This window comes from Oenanthe melanoleuca, chromosome 1 (genome assembly GCF_029582105.1).
Source record: "Oenanthe melanoleuca isolate GR-GAL-2019-014 chromosome 1, OMel1.0, whole genome shotgun sequence".
NCBI classification, from domain to species: domain Eukaryota; kingdom Metazoa; phylum Chordata; class Aves; order Passeriformes; family Muscicapidae; genus Oenanthe; species Oenanthe melanoleuca.
This window is the reverse complement of record NC_079333.1, coordinates 82,211,751-82,233,694: the sequence shown is the minus strand read 5'-3', so window position 1 is coordinate 82,233,694 and position 21,944 is coordinate 82,211,751. Positions and strand designations below refer to the sequence as shown.

The 21,944-nt window shown below is 39.4% G+C and overlaps 1 protein-coding gene across 1 annotated transcript in view; it reads left to right on the top strand.

Annotated features, from left to right (window-relative positions):
- The window catches only part of LOC130253344 (AF4/FMR2 family member 3-like), a 126,791-nt gene extending 105,103 nt beyond the window's left edge, over positions 1–21,688 (top strand). Inside the window, exon 4 of the mRNA XM_056491855.1 lies at positions 21,524–21,688. Within this exon, the coding sequence (XP_056347830.1) occupies positions 21,524–21,688 (165 nt within the window). The remainder of the gene's footprint in view (positions 1–21,523) is intronic.
- Positions 21,689–21,944: the final 256 nt, after the last annotated feature.

Here is a 21,944-nt window from a genome sequence, read left to right as displayed (position 1 = left end):
ACCAAGCCACATCCAGAATGGCAAACAAGGCATTGTGCATCAATGGTGGAAAGGCATATTTTGTTCTCCCTGTTAATACTCAAAGCAGCATAAATATAATCCTGATTTTTCAGCTCAATGCCAGCAGTCTAAATATGTTCCCATTGTTCTCAAAATCTTCATATGGATAGTATTTCTTCATGATAACATTTATTTATCAAAGTTTATGCTGCTTTGACTTCTTATAAAATAACAGCAAAGATAAATGAATCGATTGACCCCAAGAGCAGTTTATTTATCCCTTTAGTCACACTTCAGTGGCAAAATCAATATTCTTCTGAAATATCTGATATTACAGTGGTTCCAGTAAATACTGACATTCCTGAGCTATGTGAAGGGAGAACAAAAATTTATTATCAACTTAGATTTTTAGTACCTTTATTGATTTTTCTGGGGATGCTTGAATTTTTATTTATCTGTTGCTAAGTAAGTGACCTTTGTTTCAAAAAAACCCCCAAACTTGCACAGCAAAACCAAAAAGGCTTAAATGCTGTAAAAAGCAAAAAGGGAAAAATACACACATCTAACACTGTCAGTGACAACAATTTTTGCAGAAGAGTGTATCTGGCTTTAAATGATGCATAGCACATCACTGTGTGTTCTTTTTCATACCATCTCTGCATTTGAAAGAGCTAATGTAATTTTTTTACACTGATACTCTTGACATCCACTTTGTGTGACAGCTAAGATGTTTCTGAGTCATGCATTGCTACCAATTATTTTGATACAAGGGTGAAAGAGATGAGTGACCTGAAAGAAAATAAAATAGTACACAACAGGTTATGTATTTCATCCAATAAACAGATCTAATTCTTGTAAGCATTAACAGGATTTATGCACATGTATGGAACAAAATTTTCTCTCTCTTACCCTGGAAGCTTTTAAAATATAAAAACTGGATGAAAAAGATAAGATTTGAGGGAGTTCCTGAGGGCAGAGTGGAGTTTCCAGTCTGGGGAATCTCACTGAAACAGTGTTTGGACAGTATAACAGAGAACAACTCATTTTCTCAGTTGTGCTCAACTGAGAGGAACCCACTGTATCAGAATTTGGAAGAGAGGTTTAACTAAACCAGTTTGGGGCAGACATGGCTGGGAAAGCCAGGAAGTGCAGGTTCATCCCAGGTGGACAGGAGGGGACAGGAGGAGACCATCAGGGGTCTGCAGCAGCCTTGCCATTCCATGCTTATGTGCTCTGAGCTGTGGCATAATTGTCCCAAGATATGTCAAAGCTGGACTAACAGACACTACACTGCTTGGGAGATTCTGTGTGATTCTTCTTCAGGACATAAGGTGGAATGAAAGATGATAAGTGGAAAAATCAAGGTATGAATCAGCTTTCCCACTGTTTTGTGGGAACATCCTGGCCAAATGCTGAATATTTCCCATCTTACTCCCCTGGGCAGAAAGAACTGAAATGTGTGTAGAGGGGGTGCCTGCATCTGCATGTTTATACAAAAGAGCAAACCTCCTTTGGGAGGTTATTTTGGAAGAAGGATGACCTTTCCAGTAGCAGAATATTTGAGACCTGAAAAAAAATTTGTAGAAACTGGCAGAAAAGCAAGGCATAGTTTGAAAAGTTGCTATTTCCTGCCAGTTCCTTTTCTTGCTGGGATAAATGTGCTCGTTTCTGAGCTGCCTTGATGTCCTTGAAGCCACATCTAGATTTAAATCTTGAGCATTCTTCACCAAAATTCACCAAAAAACCAGCAGTGAGTGCATTAACTTGATTTGTCACTCCTCCAGCTGTCACCCTGTTCAATCCTTAGCTCAAACAAGTCTGTCCTGCTTTCCATTGGCATTGCTCAGAAACACAATCTGCCACCAGTGAGAACTAATGGAATCAGTTTGTGATTCCTGGATGGAAGTGTGGTTTTCTCCAACACTCCTATTAAGAACAAAAATGAAAAGGCTCAGAGGTCCTGTACATATCTGGGGTGTAGGCCAAAAGGTGTGGAACCCAGAACAAGCTCTGGCCAGGAATTGTGGTGAGTCTCAGTAGAGTAGAGGTTTTCTGTGAATAAAATTATCTCCAAGGGCTTTCCACTGTTTCCTGGTCATGAAGTGTTCAACAAATCCATCTAATATTAAAAAATCCCCAACATTTTCTATGGATTTTCTCCATCCTTTCTAGTTACATCCCTTGATAATCATTAAATCATCCAGGGACAACTATCTCACTGAACATTTCCTCCTCTTTTAGACCTGCCAAAAGATTAATTTTCTCCACAGAAAGAGAATTCCATAGCTTCATTCCATCTGTGAAGCCAGAAAATCACTTCCCTTCAAAAGACAGTGTAATTAAAAGACATTTTCAGAATTTGTGTGAAAGCCAGAAAAGTTTTGAGTAAAAGTTCTGATCCAGGTGAGAACTAAAATTACTGTGTAGTTTTAAGCTTAGTCATTGTATAAACTTCATGTAGACAAGAAGTTAATCATGACCTTCACTTCTTTGCATAGTCAAGGATATATAATATTGAAATAAACCAAAAAAAGAAAAGAAAAAAAAAAAAGAAAACACCAGCCTTTTTCAAGCTGTAAAGCTAAAAGAGAACTGACCTACTGAAGAGAGATTTGGGAGCAGATAATTTTCCAGAAGTTTCAAAAACATTGGGACAGTGATTTTAATGTCCTGGAGCTATAAACAGGAGTATGTGAGGTCAGCCTGCAAGTATTTTTATGCTGAATCTAATATTGAGAAAAAACTCGCCAGAGAACAAAAGAGAGAAAACACACTGAAAAATGTTCAGGATGGCTGTTACATGATGGAGATTTTCTCTCCAAGTGTTGCAATGCTCTTTCTCAGAGGCCTTTCCTGCTGTGCTGCTCCTCTAAAGAACTGATAAGTTCTGTCTTGCTTGTCTTGCATCTTTACTGTCATAAATCTGCTGAGAATCAGGTATATTTTGAAATTTTTAAATAAAGTACCACCAGAAATTACTGCATACATTGCAGATCCAGAGTAAATTTTCTGACAGGAGCATTTCTCACAGCTTCTCTTAAGTCTTATTTCACAAAGTTCATGCCTATAGACTGAGTATTGATTGCTCAATTCCCCAAAACAAAAGAAAAATCTATTTATCAATGGATTCAAAATTGGCTGAAATTTTGAAGCATGGTATTATTTATAAATGAATGGATTTCCCCACTTTCAGTTAAAATCACAATGTCTGACCAAGCAGAACCACATCATAATTAGTAACTGTAAGACTACTACTGGGTTTTACTTCAAAATAGTCCTGGTCACAAAATTATTTTGACACTGGCTGATTGAAGAATGTTCCCCCTGCAGTTTAGTGTGCCAGGTGCTGAAAGGTTGTACTAGACCAAGCTGTTGTGAATGCAATTCTCTGTTAAATATAGGAAATAAAAGGATGTTAACAGATGTATGGGGAGGGAGGCTTAGAAGTCTCTGCATGCTTTTCATTTCTACCCCACTCCCCCTGTGGCAAGTGCCAGCATATGTGTTTGGAGCAGCAGCATGGGTCCTGCCATATGCCAGCCCATTTCAGTGGTTTTGCCTGTATGTGTTTGCATGTGTATTCATATGCATATATGCATACAGGTGCAAATGACATAAGGTCAGTGTTCAGTGCCAGATACTGGAAGCAGTCAGTGTGGAGGAGGGGGAGAATCATAACTTTGACTGCTTTGAACTCAAATTAAATGTGAAAATGAGTAGTTACTTGAAATGGATTTGTCAAAATAGCCAAAGGGGGTTTTGACCTCATCACTCGTTTATGAATGGCTTATGGACAGCTAAATCCCTGGGCTTCTTGAGAATCCTGAATCTAAAGGATATTTTTTAGAGCTAGCAACAAGACTCAGTGCCACTGACATACTTCTGAGAAATTGGCATCATGAACCTTCAATCTGATTAGTTACACAGGTACTTGTGAAATTGCTTTATACCAAAGCCTTAAAAAAAATTTACAGGATATATTCCAGCGCTCAGAGAAATCATCACTGTAAGAAATACATGGTGCCAACGGGAAAAAACAAGTCAATATCCCCCTGCCTTCATATCTAGCCAATCTGCCTATCCAAGTATTTTCTGTAAATTTAGTATAAATTTAAAAGGTTTAAGGGCATGCAGTTGTATCATCATTTTTAAGGCAGCCAAATTAATTCTTTCACGCAGTGCTTGAACTTAATGGAGATTGACTGTCCTGTTTTCCTATTGTAATGATGTGTACCAACTCGAAAATGAAGATGTTGGAGGATAAAAAATAGTGCTGTGACTGCTATTGATTAGCTGTCTTGTTTGCTTCATTGTTCAGGCTCTGTTGGCCTCTTGGGCAGAAGGACACCCAAGTATAACATCCCTGACATTTTCCTGAAAAGATGCATGCCTTAAAAGTGACAGCCTTACTTAAAAAACACAGTTTTGATGTATAAATGCAGTAGTTTTACCTGAAAGGATTCTGATGGATTAGAGCAGACAAAGAGAGAGATTTCTGAAACATACCTCAGGTCAGCTTTGTATTGAGAATAGATTTAATAGCAAGTGTCTTACATGATGGTGACACTTCTAGTGTCTCTGCATTTCTGTGTATGTGAGAACAAACAAGAAAAGTGGAGTTTATCTTCAAAGACAGAGTGATTAGATTATTCTGACTAATGTGCTCAAGTTTCATTAAAGGCTTTGAGTGGTCATGAATTCCAGAAGACTTGACTGTGTGTGCTGAAGAAGAAAAGTGGCCCTTGAACTGGCACATAATTTTATCAAAAATACTGCCTGTGTTCTTTAAAGTCTCTGTTTAGATTGTTTTCTGCAGCCTTCAGGCACTGGACTATTTGATACCTTTTTTTTTTTATTCTCTTGACTGTTTTTCATGCAAAAATTCAGTACAAGAGTCACGTAATTAAATTTGTAAAAACAATCATTCTTAATTGCATACATATGAATTCAATGTCACATGAGTGTGCATATTCAGATATGGCTCTTGCTTATACAGAGAAACAACTCATAATTTACTTAACTCTCTGTCAAGGTATTTAAAGGAGTCAAGTACACTAAGTGATTTCATGCATCACCTTTAATGAAATGCATGAACATATGAGCATGACTGTAGGACTGGGCTGCAGCCAAGGTTAGAAATCCCTTTGCTTTTATCAATGTTATGTTATAAAGGGCCAGATTCTGCCACGTGTACTGTCATGTCTGGGAGAAAATGGATTTTCCCAATGAATAACCTGCCACTCAACAGGGATGGAGATATGAGAGACTCAGTTTGCTAATGGCTCAGTGGCAAAACTATGCTTTTTATTAAACAGTGTAACTACTTTGCAAAAACCTGGGCAATCAGGCAGTAAGTGGAAATCAGCCAGGAAAAAAAAAAAAAAAAAGAGGTTTCTGATGTGCTTCTGCTGGAGGTATTGCAGCACCAATCTGACTCTTCCCTTCCTCTCATCCTGTGCACCTGAGAGCAAGCCAGGGTGCTGCTGCTCTTTGATTCATGCTTTTTGAGTCCTGCCTCCACAGAGCACATCTAGCCCTGCCAGTCTCTGGGCTTGGTGTGTCTCATCTCCTGGGTCATGGCAAGGTATTTTCATTCTGCTCTTGCAAACCCCCCTCACAAAGACCACTGCAACCTCAGCCCATTTCTTACCTACCAGATCAAAGTTACATTTCTTCTTTTCCCCCTCAGAGCCACTGAGAAGATTGTTCCAGTCTTCTTCTTCTTCACTCATCCCCAGTGAGCTGAATTCCCTGCTCCAGTGGGAACACTGTGTCTCCTGCCCTTCTACCTGTCACTGAGGACAATGGAGCTCTGATGAAGTGACCCTCAAAGTCACACTTCTTTCCTTATTCAGGATCTCCAGGGAATTCTTCTAGCCTGCAGCATCCACTGAGATGCTTATTTATTAAAAGTAAACCGTAGAAAGGCTGACAAATCCAAACCAGTCCCCAGTTCACTTGGTATGTTTTGTTGCTCTCTGTGCATGGCAATCCTTGAGTCCATTTTAATGGCAAAATATTTTGGGGACAGAAGCTGCTTCTTGCCTTCTGCCTAGTTATCTGTTTTGAACAAAATTATTTGAAAATTAAGTCCTCAAAACTCAGCTGCTTCTCAGAACTGAGGAGCAGCTCAATTTTGGCAATGCCGATCTTAATGGCAATCTTAATTTTCTTCCCATGCACTGTGATTTGATGTTTCTTTATATGGTCATGAACTATTTCTCAAATAATACAGCTTTTTTTTTTGGCTGAACTAAGAATCATTAGACACATATTTGCAGATTCTTACAAGCATTACCGTGCATATGTGCATTCATATAATTATTCAAAATACAGAAAACCTTCAAGAAAGTGTAGATACTGTGAAAATAGCGTGTACAGACAGAAAACATATTCAAATTATTTCAAGGAATATATTACAAGGTGTAATTTATCACTGAATTAACTACATGCATGTTAGTTGAAGCAAGATCCATGTTTTTAATTCTGTGGGTACTCATTTCAAAACATAAAAGTATAGGATGGAAAAGTGAGGAGAGTACAATGTCAGCTGTAGTAAGGAAAGAAAGGGTCATCTGACATACTCAATGCTCATTTGCATCCTTCAGCACTCTCCAAATGAACACTGATTAAAATGAAAAGAAAAAAAAGAGAAGAGAAGAGAAGAGAAGAGAAGAGAAGAGAAGAAAAGAAAAGAAAAGAAAAGAAAAGAAAAGAAAAGAAAAGAAAAGAAAAGAAAAGAAAAGAAAAGAAAAGAAAAGAAAAGAAAAGAAAAGAAAAGAAAAGAAAAGAAAAGAAAAGAAAAGAAAAGAAAAAAAAGAGCTGCTACATCCTGTTGTTTTCTAACCATACCATTAAAACTGTGGTATTGTGGATGAGTTTTAAAATAGTGAATCTACAGTATTCTTATAATGCCATAGTGGAATGCTCTGTTTTCAGGCTGATAGAGAGTCAGAGTAAAGAGTTTTTATTTTCTCTTTTCTGGCTTCTTGGGTGTATTGAAGTCTAACAGGAAGATTTCTCTGGAGTCTTTGTAGCTTTGTGCTTCAGTTTTGGACAGCTGGCTGGAAAAACTCTAATTTGATGCAGTGTATAGGATCCAATGATTGGAGTTTTGACTATAGTGTAAAAAAATTAGGTATTAAGAGGCACTTAAATACATCAGTGAAAAGGGTAGCTAGTAAAAAAACAGGTGTATCATATGTGCACAAGGCTGTGAAGAGTGGGCTGTTCATCTAGTAGGTGTTCCTGAGTTTGAGGATTAGTTGAGCAAAGTATAAACTCAGAAAGCTGCTGCATCAGGCAACTCTTTGCGACATGTTGAGTGTGTTTGAAGTATCTTCAAATATATTTTCAGCTTCAGCAGCTTATTCTGCAGGCATAAAGTCTTTACTTAATTTGTAAATTACTGTCTTCATTTATAAATTTCTATACTGTATGCATTTATTTTAATCAATCACTGCAGTTGTGAATGCAAGTCTGATTTCTGAATCAGCACTCAAAGATAAATGATAGATGGTTTATTAAGCTCTCTCAGCTAGGGTTCATGATGCTTAATTTTCTTAAGTGATAATATTTCATGCTGTAATACTGATCTTTTTTTATTCTTCTTTCTGCTCAGTGGAATTTAGCCTAATTACATGTATGGTCTATTTAACAGTTGCAGTGAGGAGCCTTTGCTGAACTTTCATAAATCACTATTTTAACTTTTTCAGAAGAAACCCTTCAAAAGGTCACCTGTCATCAAAGATATTCTAGCTAGAAGTTGTAACACTTCACCCTGTCTCTAAGCTCTCTTAACTCAATTACATAGATGCATCACTCATCTCTCTTTGGGTTTGCAGTGAAAGGAGAACTGGTCCAGAGCCATTTTTTGGATCCCTGGCACCAAGGCACCACACACACCTGTGCTCACCTCATTCCCAGCTGGGTGGTTTCATTGTAACCTGTCGTGTCTCCTTCCAGCATTTCGACCTCATAAAACCATAATGTCACTGAATGCTGAGATTTGATGCAATTTATTCTGAAGATTGTGGGGTTTAAGTCTTACATGTGCAGTTTAATAACAGCATTCCTGTCATCAGGCAAACTTTGCTCTCTCTATTAATATTTTCGTCTGCATTTAGTGCACAGAGAAACACTCAAATTAAGCTGATTTTCAGGAGCATTAAAGGAAGAGAAAGAGAAAGAGAAGGGAAGAGGCAGAGAACAAGATAACTGAAGACTAATCATAACAAAACCAGGCATGCTGTGCTGTGCTTTTTTCCATTCCTGTTATATTTTTGTTTGGATTGGCTCCAGAGAAGCCCTGTTCCTTGTGGCTCTTGTTGTTGTGTGTGTGCTCATGCATAAATTCAGGTCAAGTATGAAACCTCTTCTCTGCATTCCTGGTAAGAATGTCTAATGTCCTTATCAACAGATAACAAGAAATCTGAACTAATTTAGCTCATGACCCAGGATTATTTTCTTCTTTTCTTCCATTAGCAAAAATACAGGGTTTGCTTAGTTGTTAATGTATTTTGTTCAGTAAATTAGAGCTGCTTGAAATTTCTACTAATCCTTTTCCATTGAGGGTTTCCCTGTAGTAAGTGACACTGAATAAAACAAAAACCACATGCACACACAGGTTTCTGAGATTTTTTTGGATCAAATATAATTTAAGGAGCAACACTTTAAAATGAAGTGCTGTGGTTTTGTTTTTCTTTTTTTAGTTGTTTGTTTGTGGGTTGTTTTTTTGGTTTTTTTGGTAGGGTTTTTAGTTTGTTTTTCTGTTTTGTTTTAATTACTGAACCAAAAGCAGCAATGAATAAACAGTGTTTACTGAAAATATGCTTTGCTTGAACTTGGTCATTAAAGCATACAAGGGCTGAGGGGTTATTTGCAATGAAAGAATGGACCAATATGTAAGGATAAAAGTAGAAAAAAGGTTTAACGCACAGCACAAAGATGTTTTTGAATGAATCAGTCTTTTCTATTTAATTTACATTTTGAGGGCTCATTAGGATGATGAATGACACTGCTGGAGAATAAAACATACCTCCTGAACAAAAGAAAATCTCTGTAGCCTAATAACATTTTATGCCAGCACTTACATTTGTCAGAAGTGGATGCTATTTATCCCTATGATTATTTAAAAATCATTTTTATTGTCCTTTGTGCTGTGTCCTCTTCTGGGAATTTTAATTCAGAGTTTGACACCTACTTATTAACTTCCATGAAGTATGGAGTACAAAGGCTTATACTATATAAATGATTCTAACCAGCCATGTTTATATTGCCTGGAGCTGTATACAAATTTTCTGAGTTTGGATTCATTTCTCTTAGAAATGAAAAAAAAATTTGAGTTGTGTAACCTTTACCACCTCCTCAAAGTAACTATGAGTTGAGCATGGCTAACCTGGGCTGATCAGGATATGGCAGTGAGTCAAAAGAGCAAAGAGGAGACATTTGTGGCATTAATGCAGAGAATTAGGAATTCTGTGAGTTGAGAACACTCTATTTCATGTCTTCTCCTTCCTCCTCTGGAAGGATGAGGGTGAAATAGGAGTGCTAATGTTTGAAACTTCAAGCTCATTCACTCCTTAATCAGTCAGTAATTACTTGTTGTATTGTCTTCTGTGTTTATGCATGCTTATACTCTAGAGTTAAAGGTATGCAAACACCAGAAAACAGACTATCTCTGGGAAAATGTCAAAATATTTTGGTAGATTATACACTATTATAATAATTGTATTTTTATGGTTTGTCCCAGAAGATGCATTGCTTTTGTATCAAATATTAGGTTTTAGACCCTTATTGAGCTCAAACCATCCGTTCACCTGCATTCCCTCTTCCACTCTCCCTGTAGTAGATGTGCTCAGCAGCAGTGATATCTGGCCTTTGGAGTGAAAGAAGTCAAAGATTTTGTTTGCTTTGCTGGGGGAATGCACATGTTCCTCAGTTAACTTATTGTTGAGAGCATGTAAAGCAAGATGACATACAAACTTTTTTGGTTATTATGATAGGACATGGGAAGGCTTATATTGTTTCCTTTCCTCTTTCCAAAGCCATCCTCTATGCCTTTCAAGAACTCCAGCTGATACTAGTTATCAGTGTGCAAGAAAAAGTATTTTCTTATATATAATTCTACAGCATTTCATATTGATTTTTCAGGTGGTGCTAATCATCTGGAATATTAGATCCCAAATTTAGCTATCATTTTTATTTCTGAAGAAGCTGCGTGTCAGGCACCAGTATATTCCATAGATTTTTCCTCTTTCATACTTTGCGGACAAATAAATTATGGGAATATTTTGTAACATCGTGTGCAGGCATTACATGACTCTGTGCAGGTATGGGTCAGCAGACAGAAACATTTGGCATTTTCATCCCCAGATGTGGTAGAGGTATTTCTGTGCATCAGTGGCAGACTGCTGTTTGGAGAGCTCCTGTGGAGTGCTTCCAAAACTGCTTCCCTTGGCTGGACCCAGCTGCAGTGAGTGGAAGCCCTGGGAATACTGCTCCAGCACACACTGTGGCTTAGGCTCTCATTTTGTGAAGGACTGAGCCTGAGAAAGCTTGATGTCTGCAGGTGGGCAGGCCTTGTGTTTCTTTTCAGAATACCCATTGCAGATTTTTAAGTGTGTATGCATTAAGTGTGTATTGGAGTTTGTTAGGACTTCTCTTGTTTCACTTGGTACTGTAATCTTCAGAGGGAGTTCCATTCTGCCTAGCTAAAATGCTTCCAACCCTTTATGCTGCACAATGTACTCTTTGTTATCATTCCTAAAAATATATAGTGTTGCCCATATAGATTTATAGCCATATTCTTGAATTTAAGTTGTATATATCAATACATACCTAGATTGTGAAGTGCTATACAAATCTTCATGGTAATGTGTATGCATGCAAAATGCAGATTACTGCAGACTATTTTCAGTCAAGACATCTGTTTAACATTTTTGTTGGTGACATGGACAGTGGGATTGAGTGTACTCTCAGCAAGTTTGCTGACAACACCAAGCTGTGTGCTGGCAGCAATGCTGGAGGAGAGGAATGCCATCCAAAAGGACCTTGACAGGCTTGAGAGGTGGGTCTGTGCAAACTGGGGTCAGGGCAATCCCAAACACAGCTACAGGTAGAGGGATGAATGGGTTGACAGCAGCCCTGAGGAAAAGGACTTGGGGCTGTTGGTTGGCAAGAAGTTCAACATGACCTGGCAATGTGAGCTTGCAGCCCAGAAAGCCAGTTGTATCCTGGGCTGCATCCGAAGCAGCATGGCCAGCAGGGCAAGGGAGGGAATTCTGCTCCTCCCCTCCCCTCTGGTGAGACCCCACCTGCAGTTCTGCACCCAGCTCTGGGGTCCCCAGCACAGGGAGGACATGGACCTGTTGGAGCAAGTCCAGAGGAGAACCATGATGATCAGAGGGCTGGCTGTGATCCTGTGGTTTAATCTTTTCCTTCTGATCAAATAGCAGGACACACCACTTTCAAAAGTCTCATCTTTTGTGTGGGTAGCTTTGGTTGAGCTCAGAACCCTCATGAGCAATGGTTGGCTTTGGGTAGGTGCACACAGCAGTCTCTGCCTAGGTCTGTCCTTGTACAGGCTGAGAGGTCTGATGCACAGGTGGGCACAGATGAAGAGCTTCTTTTTCTGCTGTAGAGATCCATCAGCTATGCATGCAAATTGCCAGAATCAGTGCTAGTTTATTTTAATATGCTAGACTGTAAACTGTAGCAATTCAGCAGCTGCTATGCAAGCAGGAACCTCTGAGAGAGTATTGGTACAGAGAGATAAGAATGGAAATGCAAGCTTGGCTTCTGTCTCATTTTTGCTGGTTTTTTTTTCTTCTTTAGCTTAGAGGTACAGTTACTCTGGGTAGCAAATGAGCTGATATCACACCTTTTCAAAGGCAGTGGTTTGATTTTGCAATTATTTTCTAGGAATGAGCAATCCTATGGTATCTTGAATTTATATATAGGTGCTCTCAACCAGGCAGCTGGGGCAGTGAGTGGGGGAACTGTCACCCTACAGAGCCTGAGACCCTCGTGGGTGATCTGTGCAGATGGGCTGCTGTGTCTGTACAGTCCCCATGGATAAAGTGATACAGGTATTCACCCCATAATTGTGGACTATTTTCCCAACTGCAGGTATTTAAAATTCCCTTGTGTTTCTATCATAAATGTATATAAAATTTACGTTAGGCAGGAGCTGTTCTTTAGTGGGGATTTTCCCAGTAACCCCCTAAGGCAGAGGCAGCAGTGACCATCCAGTTCTTTACTGCCAGGTCTGTGCCTTCCCCTGCACAGAAACAACCTTTGTTAGAGTATCTTGTTTCATAGCTGCATTTCTCCAGCAGAAAAAGAACAATGAAAAAGAGAGGGTTTTGCCAAGAACGTTGTATTCTCTTCTTAACAAAATACCTGTTGCTGCAAAAATGTGCAGGACAATCCATGTTTTGGAGTGGCTTCCCAATCTTCTACCTGCCCTAATATATAACTGGACTACAAGGGACCTGGAGTGACATCTGCACATAAAACATTCTGAAAATACTACTGGGATTATGGCTGGAGAAGGGGAGCCAGAAAGCTTAAGGAAGCCTTTAGAATATATGTAGCCTTCTGCATCTTCATTTTTCTCTGGTGTTATTGCCTGATGTCCTTATCTGGCAACGTGGGCACACAAACAAAAATCAGGGCCCAAGTGTAGTTTTGCCTTTCCCTCCTTTCCAAGAAGAACCAGGACCTGAAACTCCAAACCCTTCAACAAATAGTTAATTCTCAGGAGAATGAGCCACTCATCATTCCCTTCATAAACAAACAAATAAATAAAAGATACAAGGATCTGATCTGTTTAATACACACTCTAAAAAAAACAGTGCAGACTAAACATAGTAATCTGATGATTACAAATTATTCAGTCCTATAAACAAAGCATGACAATTGATGACAATGTGTTATCATATATCATAAATGCAGAGCATCCTCTCTCACCCATAACAAATAATTTGGAGTATTTCAAACCCATAACAAATATATTTAATGAAGTTCACTGTAAAACAATGTGTGTTTCTCTGTTTCTAATGCTATATTCAAAAGCCAGCCAAGAGCTTTTTGTATTTTATTCATTATATTCATTTATGCTGCCAATTCTACTTACTATTCTGGTATTCTGATTTGAAAAATCAAAATTTAATGTATTTCAAGCAACACTTAATGCATGTGTGTCTTCAAATTATAGGAGATGGTTTATAAAGTAAATTATGAGGCCATAATATAATTCCTGAGTTTCAGATAGGTTTTTATCTTGCTGGTTAAAGTATTGATCACAACCCTTACATTCTATTGGTGGCTTTTTGTGTGAGGCAAATCAGCTGCCATTGTTACCAATGCTGAAAATCTCCCTGAGTAACCTGTGATGGGTTTATTACATAGGAAGCTTTGATCCTCAGGAGTCGACTAAGATATTCAAAGTTCTTATAAAGGTGTCTTAGAGGCAGTGATACAAATTCAGATGTCTGCTGCCAAACGACTCCTATTCAGCAAACCCCTATGAGCCACCTTTGAAAGTGAAACAGCAAGATGACACCATTCATAGCTTGGCTTTTGGAGAGGTCTTTGTGCTCCCCTGCCTTTCGCTACCTGACAACTCCTTCCAGGCCCTATCAAAGTTGCATAACAGAATTTGTAAAAAGCTACACAGAAGGGTTTAATGTGTTGAGAACAAATAACTTCTTTGTTGATACCCACTGCCAGATCAAAGTGACTGAGGGTAATAGGCCCAGGACTGCATTACCTTCAGTTGCACTGGGGAACAAAAGAATAAAATAAAACAGCAAAAGGCAGTGAGAACAATAAAAAAGGGAAAATATTAACAAGTTTAAAGGATTCAATGCCCTGAAACATGAATAAAATCTACAGAAATAAATTCATCAAGGTCACATAACAAAAGGGAAGCATGTGGTGTCTCAGCTCAAAGGCTTTCCAGCTGCACTCCTGTTTTCTGTATGTGTTGTTATAATTCAGGGTGCCACAAGACCTGCCATTTTCAACAGGGACAGAGAGCTGGCTCTGCTGCTCAAAAATGCAGATTTGTTGTACTTGACCTAGATGGAAATATCTGTAAGCAGTATTAGATATTTTCTCTCCATTTAGCTTTCATTTAAAATGAAATGGGACTACACAGAACATTTCTTTCTCCAGAGACCAAATAACCTGTTTTTAAGTGGAGGATTGTTAAAAAAAAAAAAATAAATAAAAAAGTAAGTAGAAATCCAAAAGGCTTTTTGAGGCTTTACAGTGAAATTTTTGGAAATCAACCCAAACCAAACCTAAAGGCAACATAACCTTTCTGTGAAAGAAAACACAAACCCCTTTAAGAGATGGTGGTCCATTATCTGTGTGGGACAGCTCAATGCCAGCAGGTGGGAAATGTATACTTACTGGAAGGACAAGCATAATTTTCCAGACAGAAGATCTGGAAAAGCTGAGGCCAGTTTTTCTTTCTGCTTTATTTCTGTATTTCACTGTTTCTTGTAACAGTGACAGCAGAAAGAAAATCAGAAAGCGTTGTGATGTTCAGATGCAAAAAGCGGATGCAGATCCACTTTAAAAGTGGATACCTTGAGAGAATATCAAAAGGGAAAGCCAAAAGAAAAAGAACTAGGATCATGTAAAGCAAACCTTTTGTCCTCCAAGACCAAAAGACCAGTGGGGCTTCCATCAAAAAATGTTAACAAGTACCATACAACTATTTGGGAACTACCTGCAACCCTTCCCCAAACCTGGGACATCATTTATTCTCCTGCTCCTGGTCTTTGTGATTGCTCAAAAAGTAGAGTGCTGTCATGGAGCCCACAAAAAAGCAGGGACTAGTGCTGGGAACCTCCCTGGGATGGATGTTTCTGCAGGTGTGGAGATATCTTCACTCTGGAGGTAAGGGAGCATAGGATAGCACCTGGCTCCTGCCCAGCTCCCAAAAAAGAGGACTGATATGGGCCTGCAGTGGTGAAAAAAAAAAAAAAAAAAAAAAAAAAAATCAGTGGGATTCAAGACAGAGAGGACAGGAAAAATAAGGAAGGTTTTTATCTATTCTGTAACTTTATAGATTTGCTGAATTTATTGATTCCCAGATTAAGGCTACTGCAGATAAGATTTGACACTTGTTTGGTTAGTTTGGGCATTTCCAGGAAACTTTTGCAGAGTTTTTTTGTGTGGCATGTACATACATACATGCATGTGCATGTATACCTTGGTAAATATATTTATACCTTGATGTATACATGGTGTTGTGTACATTCCTAACTGCAAGGAACTTACATCTGTGAGCTCTGAGACATCCAGCCCTGACATTTTAGTTGAAGTTCTGTGTGTCCTATGAACTGCAATACATTTAGAAAGTACTGGATTCAGTAGTTTTGCAGTGAAAATGTTCCCATCAGTTTGTCAGTGACCACAGTATGGCTGGATTTTTCTTTTGACTTTCAGGGATGCTGAAAGCACAATAAAACTCTGCCAAGGTTTTCACTGCAGCTTGAAGAATTGTGCTATTTATCAGCCTCTGTGTGGATTTTAAGAGAGTCACCTGAGCGGACCAGAGGCATCAGTGGGTTGATTTAAAGATGCAGATGCATACAATTGTTTTTCTTCATTGATAATACTTTGGATTTTCAATAGCAAATTATAACCCTCTTGGGAAAAAGGTTTCCAGGTCATAATTGCCATGACCAGAATATGTTTTTTGTGTTCTTGGCAGTGAGACTGAGCTACCGTTGTCAAAACCATGTAAGGCTCTCTTCCTTACACATAATAGATTATTTTTTTCAAACTCAGTTCTGATCCAGGTATTCTGTGAAGCAGTTGTGTTCTGTGCAAGTCAGGGAAAGGAGTGCAATGTAAGTGTTCTAAATCACAATCTAGACAGGAAAGGAAATATTCATCACCTATGCCCAGGGAAGGTAGAAGAATGGTCTGTATATACAAATAGGTTATTTGACTCTGCTGGCTTTATCACCAGATGCTCACTGGTCAGACCTGCTCAGTCAAGGGTTCTTGATGCTTGTTGCCCTCACAGTAGCAGTTATAGTGAAAGGCTGAGATTTATTTTCCTGGGGAGGAGGCACTGTCAAAGCCAAAACTGTCAGATGTTTGGTGGCGTCCTTAGACAAGCAAAAGCTGTTAGCAGAATATCTCTGGTCTCCAGATCATGGGGTTTTTTACCTGTTGAGTTTAGATTAGTTTCAGTCTCTAAAACAGAGAAGTCTGCTTTCAGCATTAAGGATTAGTGAGAGGCTGTTTCTCCCTAGGAAAGTTTTTTCATCTCTCTGTGTTACAGGAAATAATCCAGTGTTACCTTCTGGAGTTACAGGCTGCTGCTCAGTGTTTTGGGCTTCTGGCTGCTGCTTGAAGATGCTGTAATCCTCTTTTAGCCCTCTGTGAAAGCCTTTGGTCTTGCTCTTTGAAGGAGGTACTGGGTAGAGTGGCATCCTTGTTACCCATCACTACAGAAGAAAACACCCTTGTGCCTTTGTCATGTCCTCACCTTTGTTAACAGGATGGTCCTCCAGATTTTTGGTAGCATCTCAGTGTTAATATATTTCCTTTAGACATTGTAGCAGTGTTATCTGGATGATGAATTTTATTAACATTGGACTTCCTGTGCAAGGTTCCATTTCTTACTGCCTCCACCACTGACCACAGGGTAGATTTTTTTCCCCCATGCAGTGTTTCCTAAATGGATGTAAACAAGCTTTTTAAGAAACACCTGGTAGATGTTACTCTTTTCATCATCACTTATGTACAGGGGCATTCTTCCATTCAGTGCCTTTTGTGGGAAAGATTTCTCCAGAGCTGTGCACTGTAAAACCATCTATCTGTAAGAGGTTTAACCCTTCCTGCACAACAGTTTGTAATCACATAACCTTTAGCTCAGTGGGAATGAATACCAATTATCATTTATAAACAGTTCCTCTCATTATGCGCCTATTTATGGCATCTTTTATAGCTTGCTAATTACAAGCACACAAAACAGAAATGTTTGGAGTTAAATAATGTAAACAGGGATGTAATTGATTTTCATGTTGAATAGTTTTTATTGATTTATCGTTAATTAACACTTTTAAAGGATCTCTTGGCAAAGTAATCCATTTAATTTATTCAGTGTTATACTAACTGATGCTAAATTCATGTTAAAATCCACAAAAATATCAACAGTTCTATAATACCTGTTTTTCCAACTGTTGTTGTTATACAGATTTATATATTGTCCCCAAACAAATACGAACAATGTATTAAATCCAATCAATCAGGCTCAGTCCAGGTCCCAGCTGACAAATGTCCACAGCACTAAAAACATCACATTCCAGGTGACACTAATTGGCCATCTGTGCAGGACAGGTATGTCATGGGGACAAGAGCTGATCTCTTCAGTCTCGGGGCAGGGTCCATGGGTGGGCTGAAGGGCTGTATGGGCTGAGGAAAGAAGCTCATGACTTGACTAAAAAGACTTTTGTGCTGCAAAACCAAAAGACTCTGGTGGAAACTTCCTGACAAATACACCACTGTGCCAAGCAGCAGTCACTTGATATGTTATGGGCATGCATACAGCACTGCAGAAAATGGAGCATGATGAGGACTTTCCCAGAGGTCCCCAATGGCTTTTCCCACTTTTTTGGTGGAAAGCAGGGACTGTGGAGTCTATTCAGGGAGGTTTTGACAGCATTTTTGTATATGTTACCTTCCTCTCCTTCTGACTTTCCTGAAAGCAGAGGTGACCTACTCTGCACATCCCCAGGATCAAGCATCTAGTAAGAAGTAAAATTGCAAGGTGCAATCTTTATTATCAACAGCCCATTATATTTTTCAAATGGGCAGTAAGAGAGTGTAATCACATCAGGCCCTGTTTTTTCATTAGTGAAGAAAAACATTAATATACTGTGACATGGTATTGATTTGATGCAATCAATCTTTCCCAATAACAATAAAACCTTTATATTTTATTAATAGAACAATGCAGTTCATCTCCATTACAGCTCCACTTTATTGTTCTGGGTCATGGTGCATTTCTGGCATGTTTGGAATTTTATTTTTATTAATATAATGTAAAAGCCTGTAAAATCACTCCACTGATCTGTCAGTAGGTTTAATTTGAGGTTCCCAAGCATCTTTTACGAGATGAAATGTTACCGGTGCAGCTCCAGCCATTGATTGTTCAATGACCCTTAGGGGTGGAGAGAGTGGGGGTGGTTAAGAAGGGTTCTTTGCCCTTAATTGCCTTTGGGTTTTTTTTGGTTTGGTTGGGTTTTTTTTTTGTTTTTTTTTTTGGTGTGGTATGGACACTGAGACTTGGACTCAGACCATCTCATCAGCTTGATGACCTCTCAACACATGGCCAGACCCAGCCCTTTCAAATCCCCTCCCAGCTGGGTTGTAGCAGTCTAAGTTCTGCTGGAGCTCCCAGCAGCAATCCAGATGGCAGCCCCCTTCAGCATCATTTCACTTTCTGGCCCTGGCTTTTCAACATTTTCTTCAGGCCAGGCACTACATGGACAGGAGATGTCTCCAGGTCTGGGACAGGCCATGGGCACATATTGGATGAGTTACACTCTGACATAATTTCCTTGCTCTTTTCATAATTCCCTTGCTCTTTCCATAATTTTCTTGCTCTTTTAAAAACAATATGGTGAATGGCTTTACATATCCACAGTACATCCATCTTCACCTAGACTCAGATCTGCATATAAGACCAGCACAGCCTAAGGCTTGTGATGCTCTGGATTATGGCTCTATGAACTCCTCTCTACTCTTTCTTCTGGAGGGTTTTCTCTCCAAAAACTGCTGTTCTGCCTCAGCTGTGGGGGAGCTGCTGAGCACACTGCTCTGGGAGTGTTATTCATTGAGAGCAAAGTGGGCTCTTGCTTCTCTTTCCTAATGTGCATGGCAAGTCTGTTGGATCATTTGGCATTTCTCTCTATCTACAAATATTTTTTATTCATCTCCTTTGATTAGCCAGAACATATTCCTGGTCCTGGTACAAGACTAGGGCGTCATGATATTCCAGTTGCAGTGAGGCCCCCAATTAGTACAGATACTTTCATTAAAGCCAAGCTGGATGACTTTAATCACTTGCTTTTTTTTTTTTTTTTTAATAAAATATTTTTTAAAGCTACTCCTCTTCCCTTTTAAACCAAGAACAGTGTTGCAAGATCTCTCGGTAGGAAAAATAATCCCCATAAAAATATAATGGCTCCATTTCAAAAGAGATGAGTTTATTAAAGGTAACAGTTTATTAACAGTAACTGTGAAATAGATGGATTTAATGACTTTAATTAGTGCAACACTTTCTGACACAGACCTTGAGGAGAATTTAGCTCCTCTTTCTCATCTCCCTCCTGCACTTCTCTGTGTCTAAAGAAGTGTCAGCAATTCCTCATAGTAAAAGTGAAACAGCTCCTACTCACAGCAATGCAAAGCACAGGAGAAAACTACTGTATCAACAGACTATGGCCACTGGCACTCCAATTAGTGGTAAGGCATAGCATGAGTGCAAAGTAAAGCTTTCAAATATCAGGAACAGAAAATCAAGCTTCCTGAGCTGTCTCTTTATATCCCTTCCCTTGGTGTAACCTTACACAGCTCAGCCCTGCCTGCTTCCTCAGGGAGAGATTAGGAGCCTTCACAGAAGGCACAGGCATTTCTATAATGCCATCCAGTGAATTGAGGGTGACTGCAGCGTGCCATGGCTCCCTGAAATCTGTCCCTCTAAAGGTAGGTGGAAACATTGCTGGTAGGTCTCACATCACCCATCAAGATCAAAATGCCATCATTGTCAGAGAGGGAGGAAAAAAAGACAAGCACCATTTTTAATTCTGTTCTGTTTTTTCCTACTCAGTCCTTTTTCTATGGAATGTCCCAGATTATCAGAACTGAAAGTGTCTGCATCTATGTTGATGTTGACCAAACCCATTTCTATTCTTCTTTGAAGAAGATGTTTCCTTAAAGTAAAAAGTTCCCAATTTTGGAGAGAAACATTTGATATTTTGGTTTAATGCCTTCTTGATTTAGGCCATATCTTATTCTGTGATGACAGATTATGTTTCTTAAAATATGCCATTGAAGTATTTTGACCTGATCAAATTTTGATTTCTCAACTGAATTGAAGAATGGTTTGTAAAATTTAATTTTTAAGGTAATGATGTAACACAATTGCACTTTGAATGGAAGCATAGCCAAAGGGATAAAATCAACAAATAGGTAGCCTACCTACAGGTCTCCATTCAGAATGAAAACATTACGAAAAGTGGGTATTTCCTGAGGGGCAAAAAGGTAAGTTTTTAACTAGGTTGAGGTCTAAACTTTTGACCAGCCCACCTTTCCAGAGGTTCAAAGTCCTGCCTTTTCTCTCCAAGAGCTGTGTGGTTCAGCACAACCACTCCATAAAGAGCATTTTGGAGGATGTAGCACATGTAAGGAAGTCCTTATAAGTTAAGCCCTGAATGTCCAACAACCCTTCCTGGGCATCTGCAAATGACACCTCCCCAGAATTCCTTTCCACAGCCTGGCTATATTTCTACAGAACCCCCAGAAGTCACATCTCTGATCTCAGGCACGAAACCCTGTTAAATTCCAGCAAATTCCACAACTTGAATGTGTTAAGATCTCTTTAGAGAAATGATTGAAGGGAAACTTTGAGAGTAATGGTTCTCCTGAACCCAACAGGCAAAAGCCACACTTATGGATAAGTAAAAAAGATAAGGAGTATCTTTTATAAGGACTTCTTCTTACTGGATATTCCTTTCTAGCAAATGGATTGCATAGAAAATGTTGTATATATATGCATGTGTATGTGCATGTGTGTGTTGCCTGGCAAAGAAACATTTCTAATATGTTTTGAGATTAAGGTCCACCAGTATGGGGTTTTTCCCCCTTCTTTCCTGTTTTGTTTCTTTGTGGATTTAGGTTATTGCTTGCCAACATTCAGTGCCTGAAGCTTCCTTCAGGCCCCAGGGGAACTCCTGCAGCCCCACAGTGAGCAGAGCTGTGCTGTGCCTGTGCAGCCTGGGGCAGATGTGGGGTGGCCACTGTCATGCTGCTGGCTGGAGGTGACACAACCAGCCTGGCTCCCATCGAGGGGAAGAGGATGAGTACATACCTCAAGCTTCTGGAGATCATAGTGGTGCCTAATTGATACTGGAGACAAAAATCTGATAACTTCTGGACACTTTGTAAAAACACCTAGCACAGTCCAAATAATGACAGCACCAAAAGCTCGTATCATCAAAATCTCTTGGGCTAAAATGGAAATAGGTCCTTGCAGAAGATTTTTCTTTCTTTCCAAAATAAAGATTTGAAAAGAGGGAGAAGTATCACAAGATAGGCAATTCCTTTCAGAGAGGTTTCTTTATAAGTGAAGAAAAAGTAATGCTCAGAAATAAAATTTGTACAGAGGTAGCTTTTTTGTGAAATGCCATCCCTTTTCCCAAGAATTCTATGTCGCCTTTAGTCAGCCTCGTTTCTTAGGGCTCTCTGTGCTTTGCATGGTAATTAGCTGCTCGTGTTATCAGCACGGCGCTCCCGGCTATTTCTGCGGCAGCAGCAGCGCTATCCTGGGCGGCAGCGCTCGCACCCGCACCGCAGCCCTGCAGATGTTCTGCAGCCTCTGCTGCCTCAGGGACTGATGGACACAGCATCCAGGGAACAGGCTGAGCCCTGACAGCTCCCCAGGACTTGCCAGGATTTCGCTGATGGTCCACTGGAGGTTCAGTGAGGCAAGTTTGTTATGACAGAACGCAAAACAGAAAGGGAGACGAACGAGACGGGTTCATCAGTGTCACAACAAACACAGGGAGCAGCTCTCCAGCTCAGCTTGCAGCAGCACCCTCAAAGTCTTTATTTGGTTTTGATTTTAATTGAAATTAAACTAACGCGAAGGTTTACTGCACAAATGTCCTGTGGCTGTTGAGAGGGTG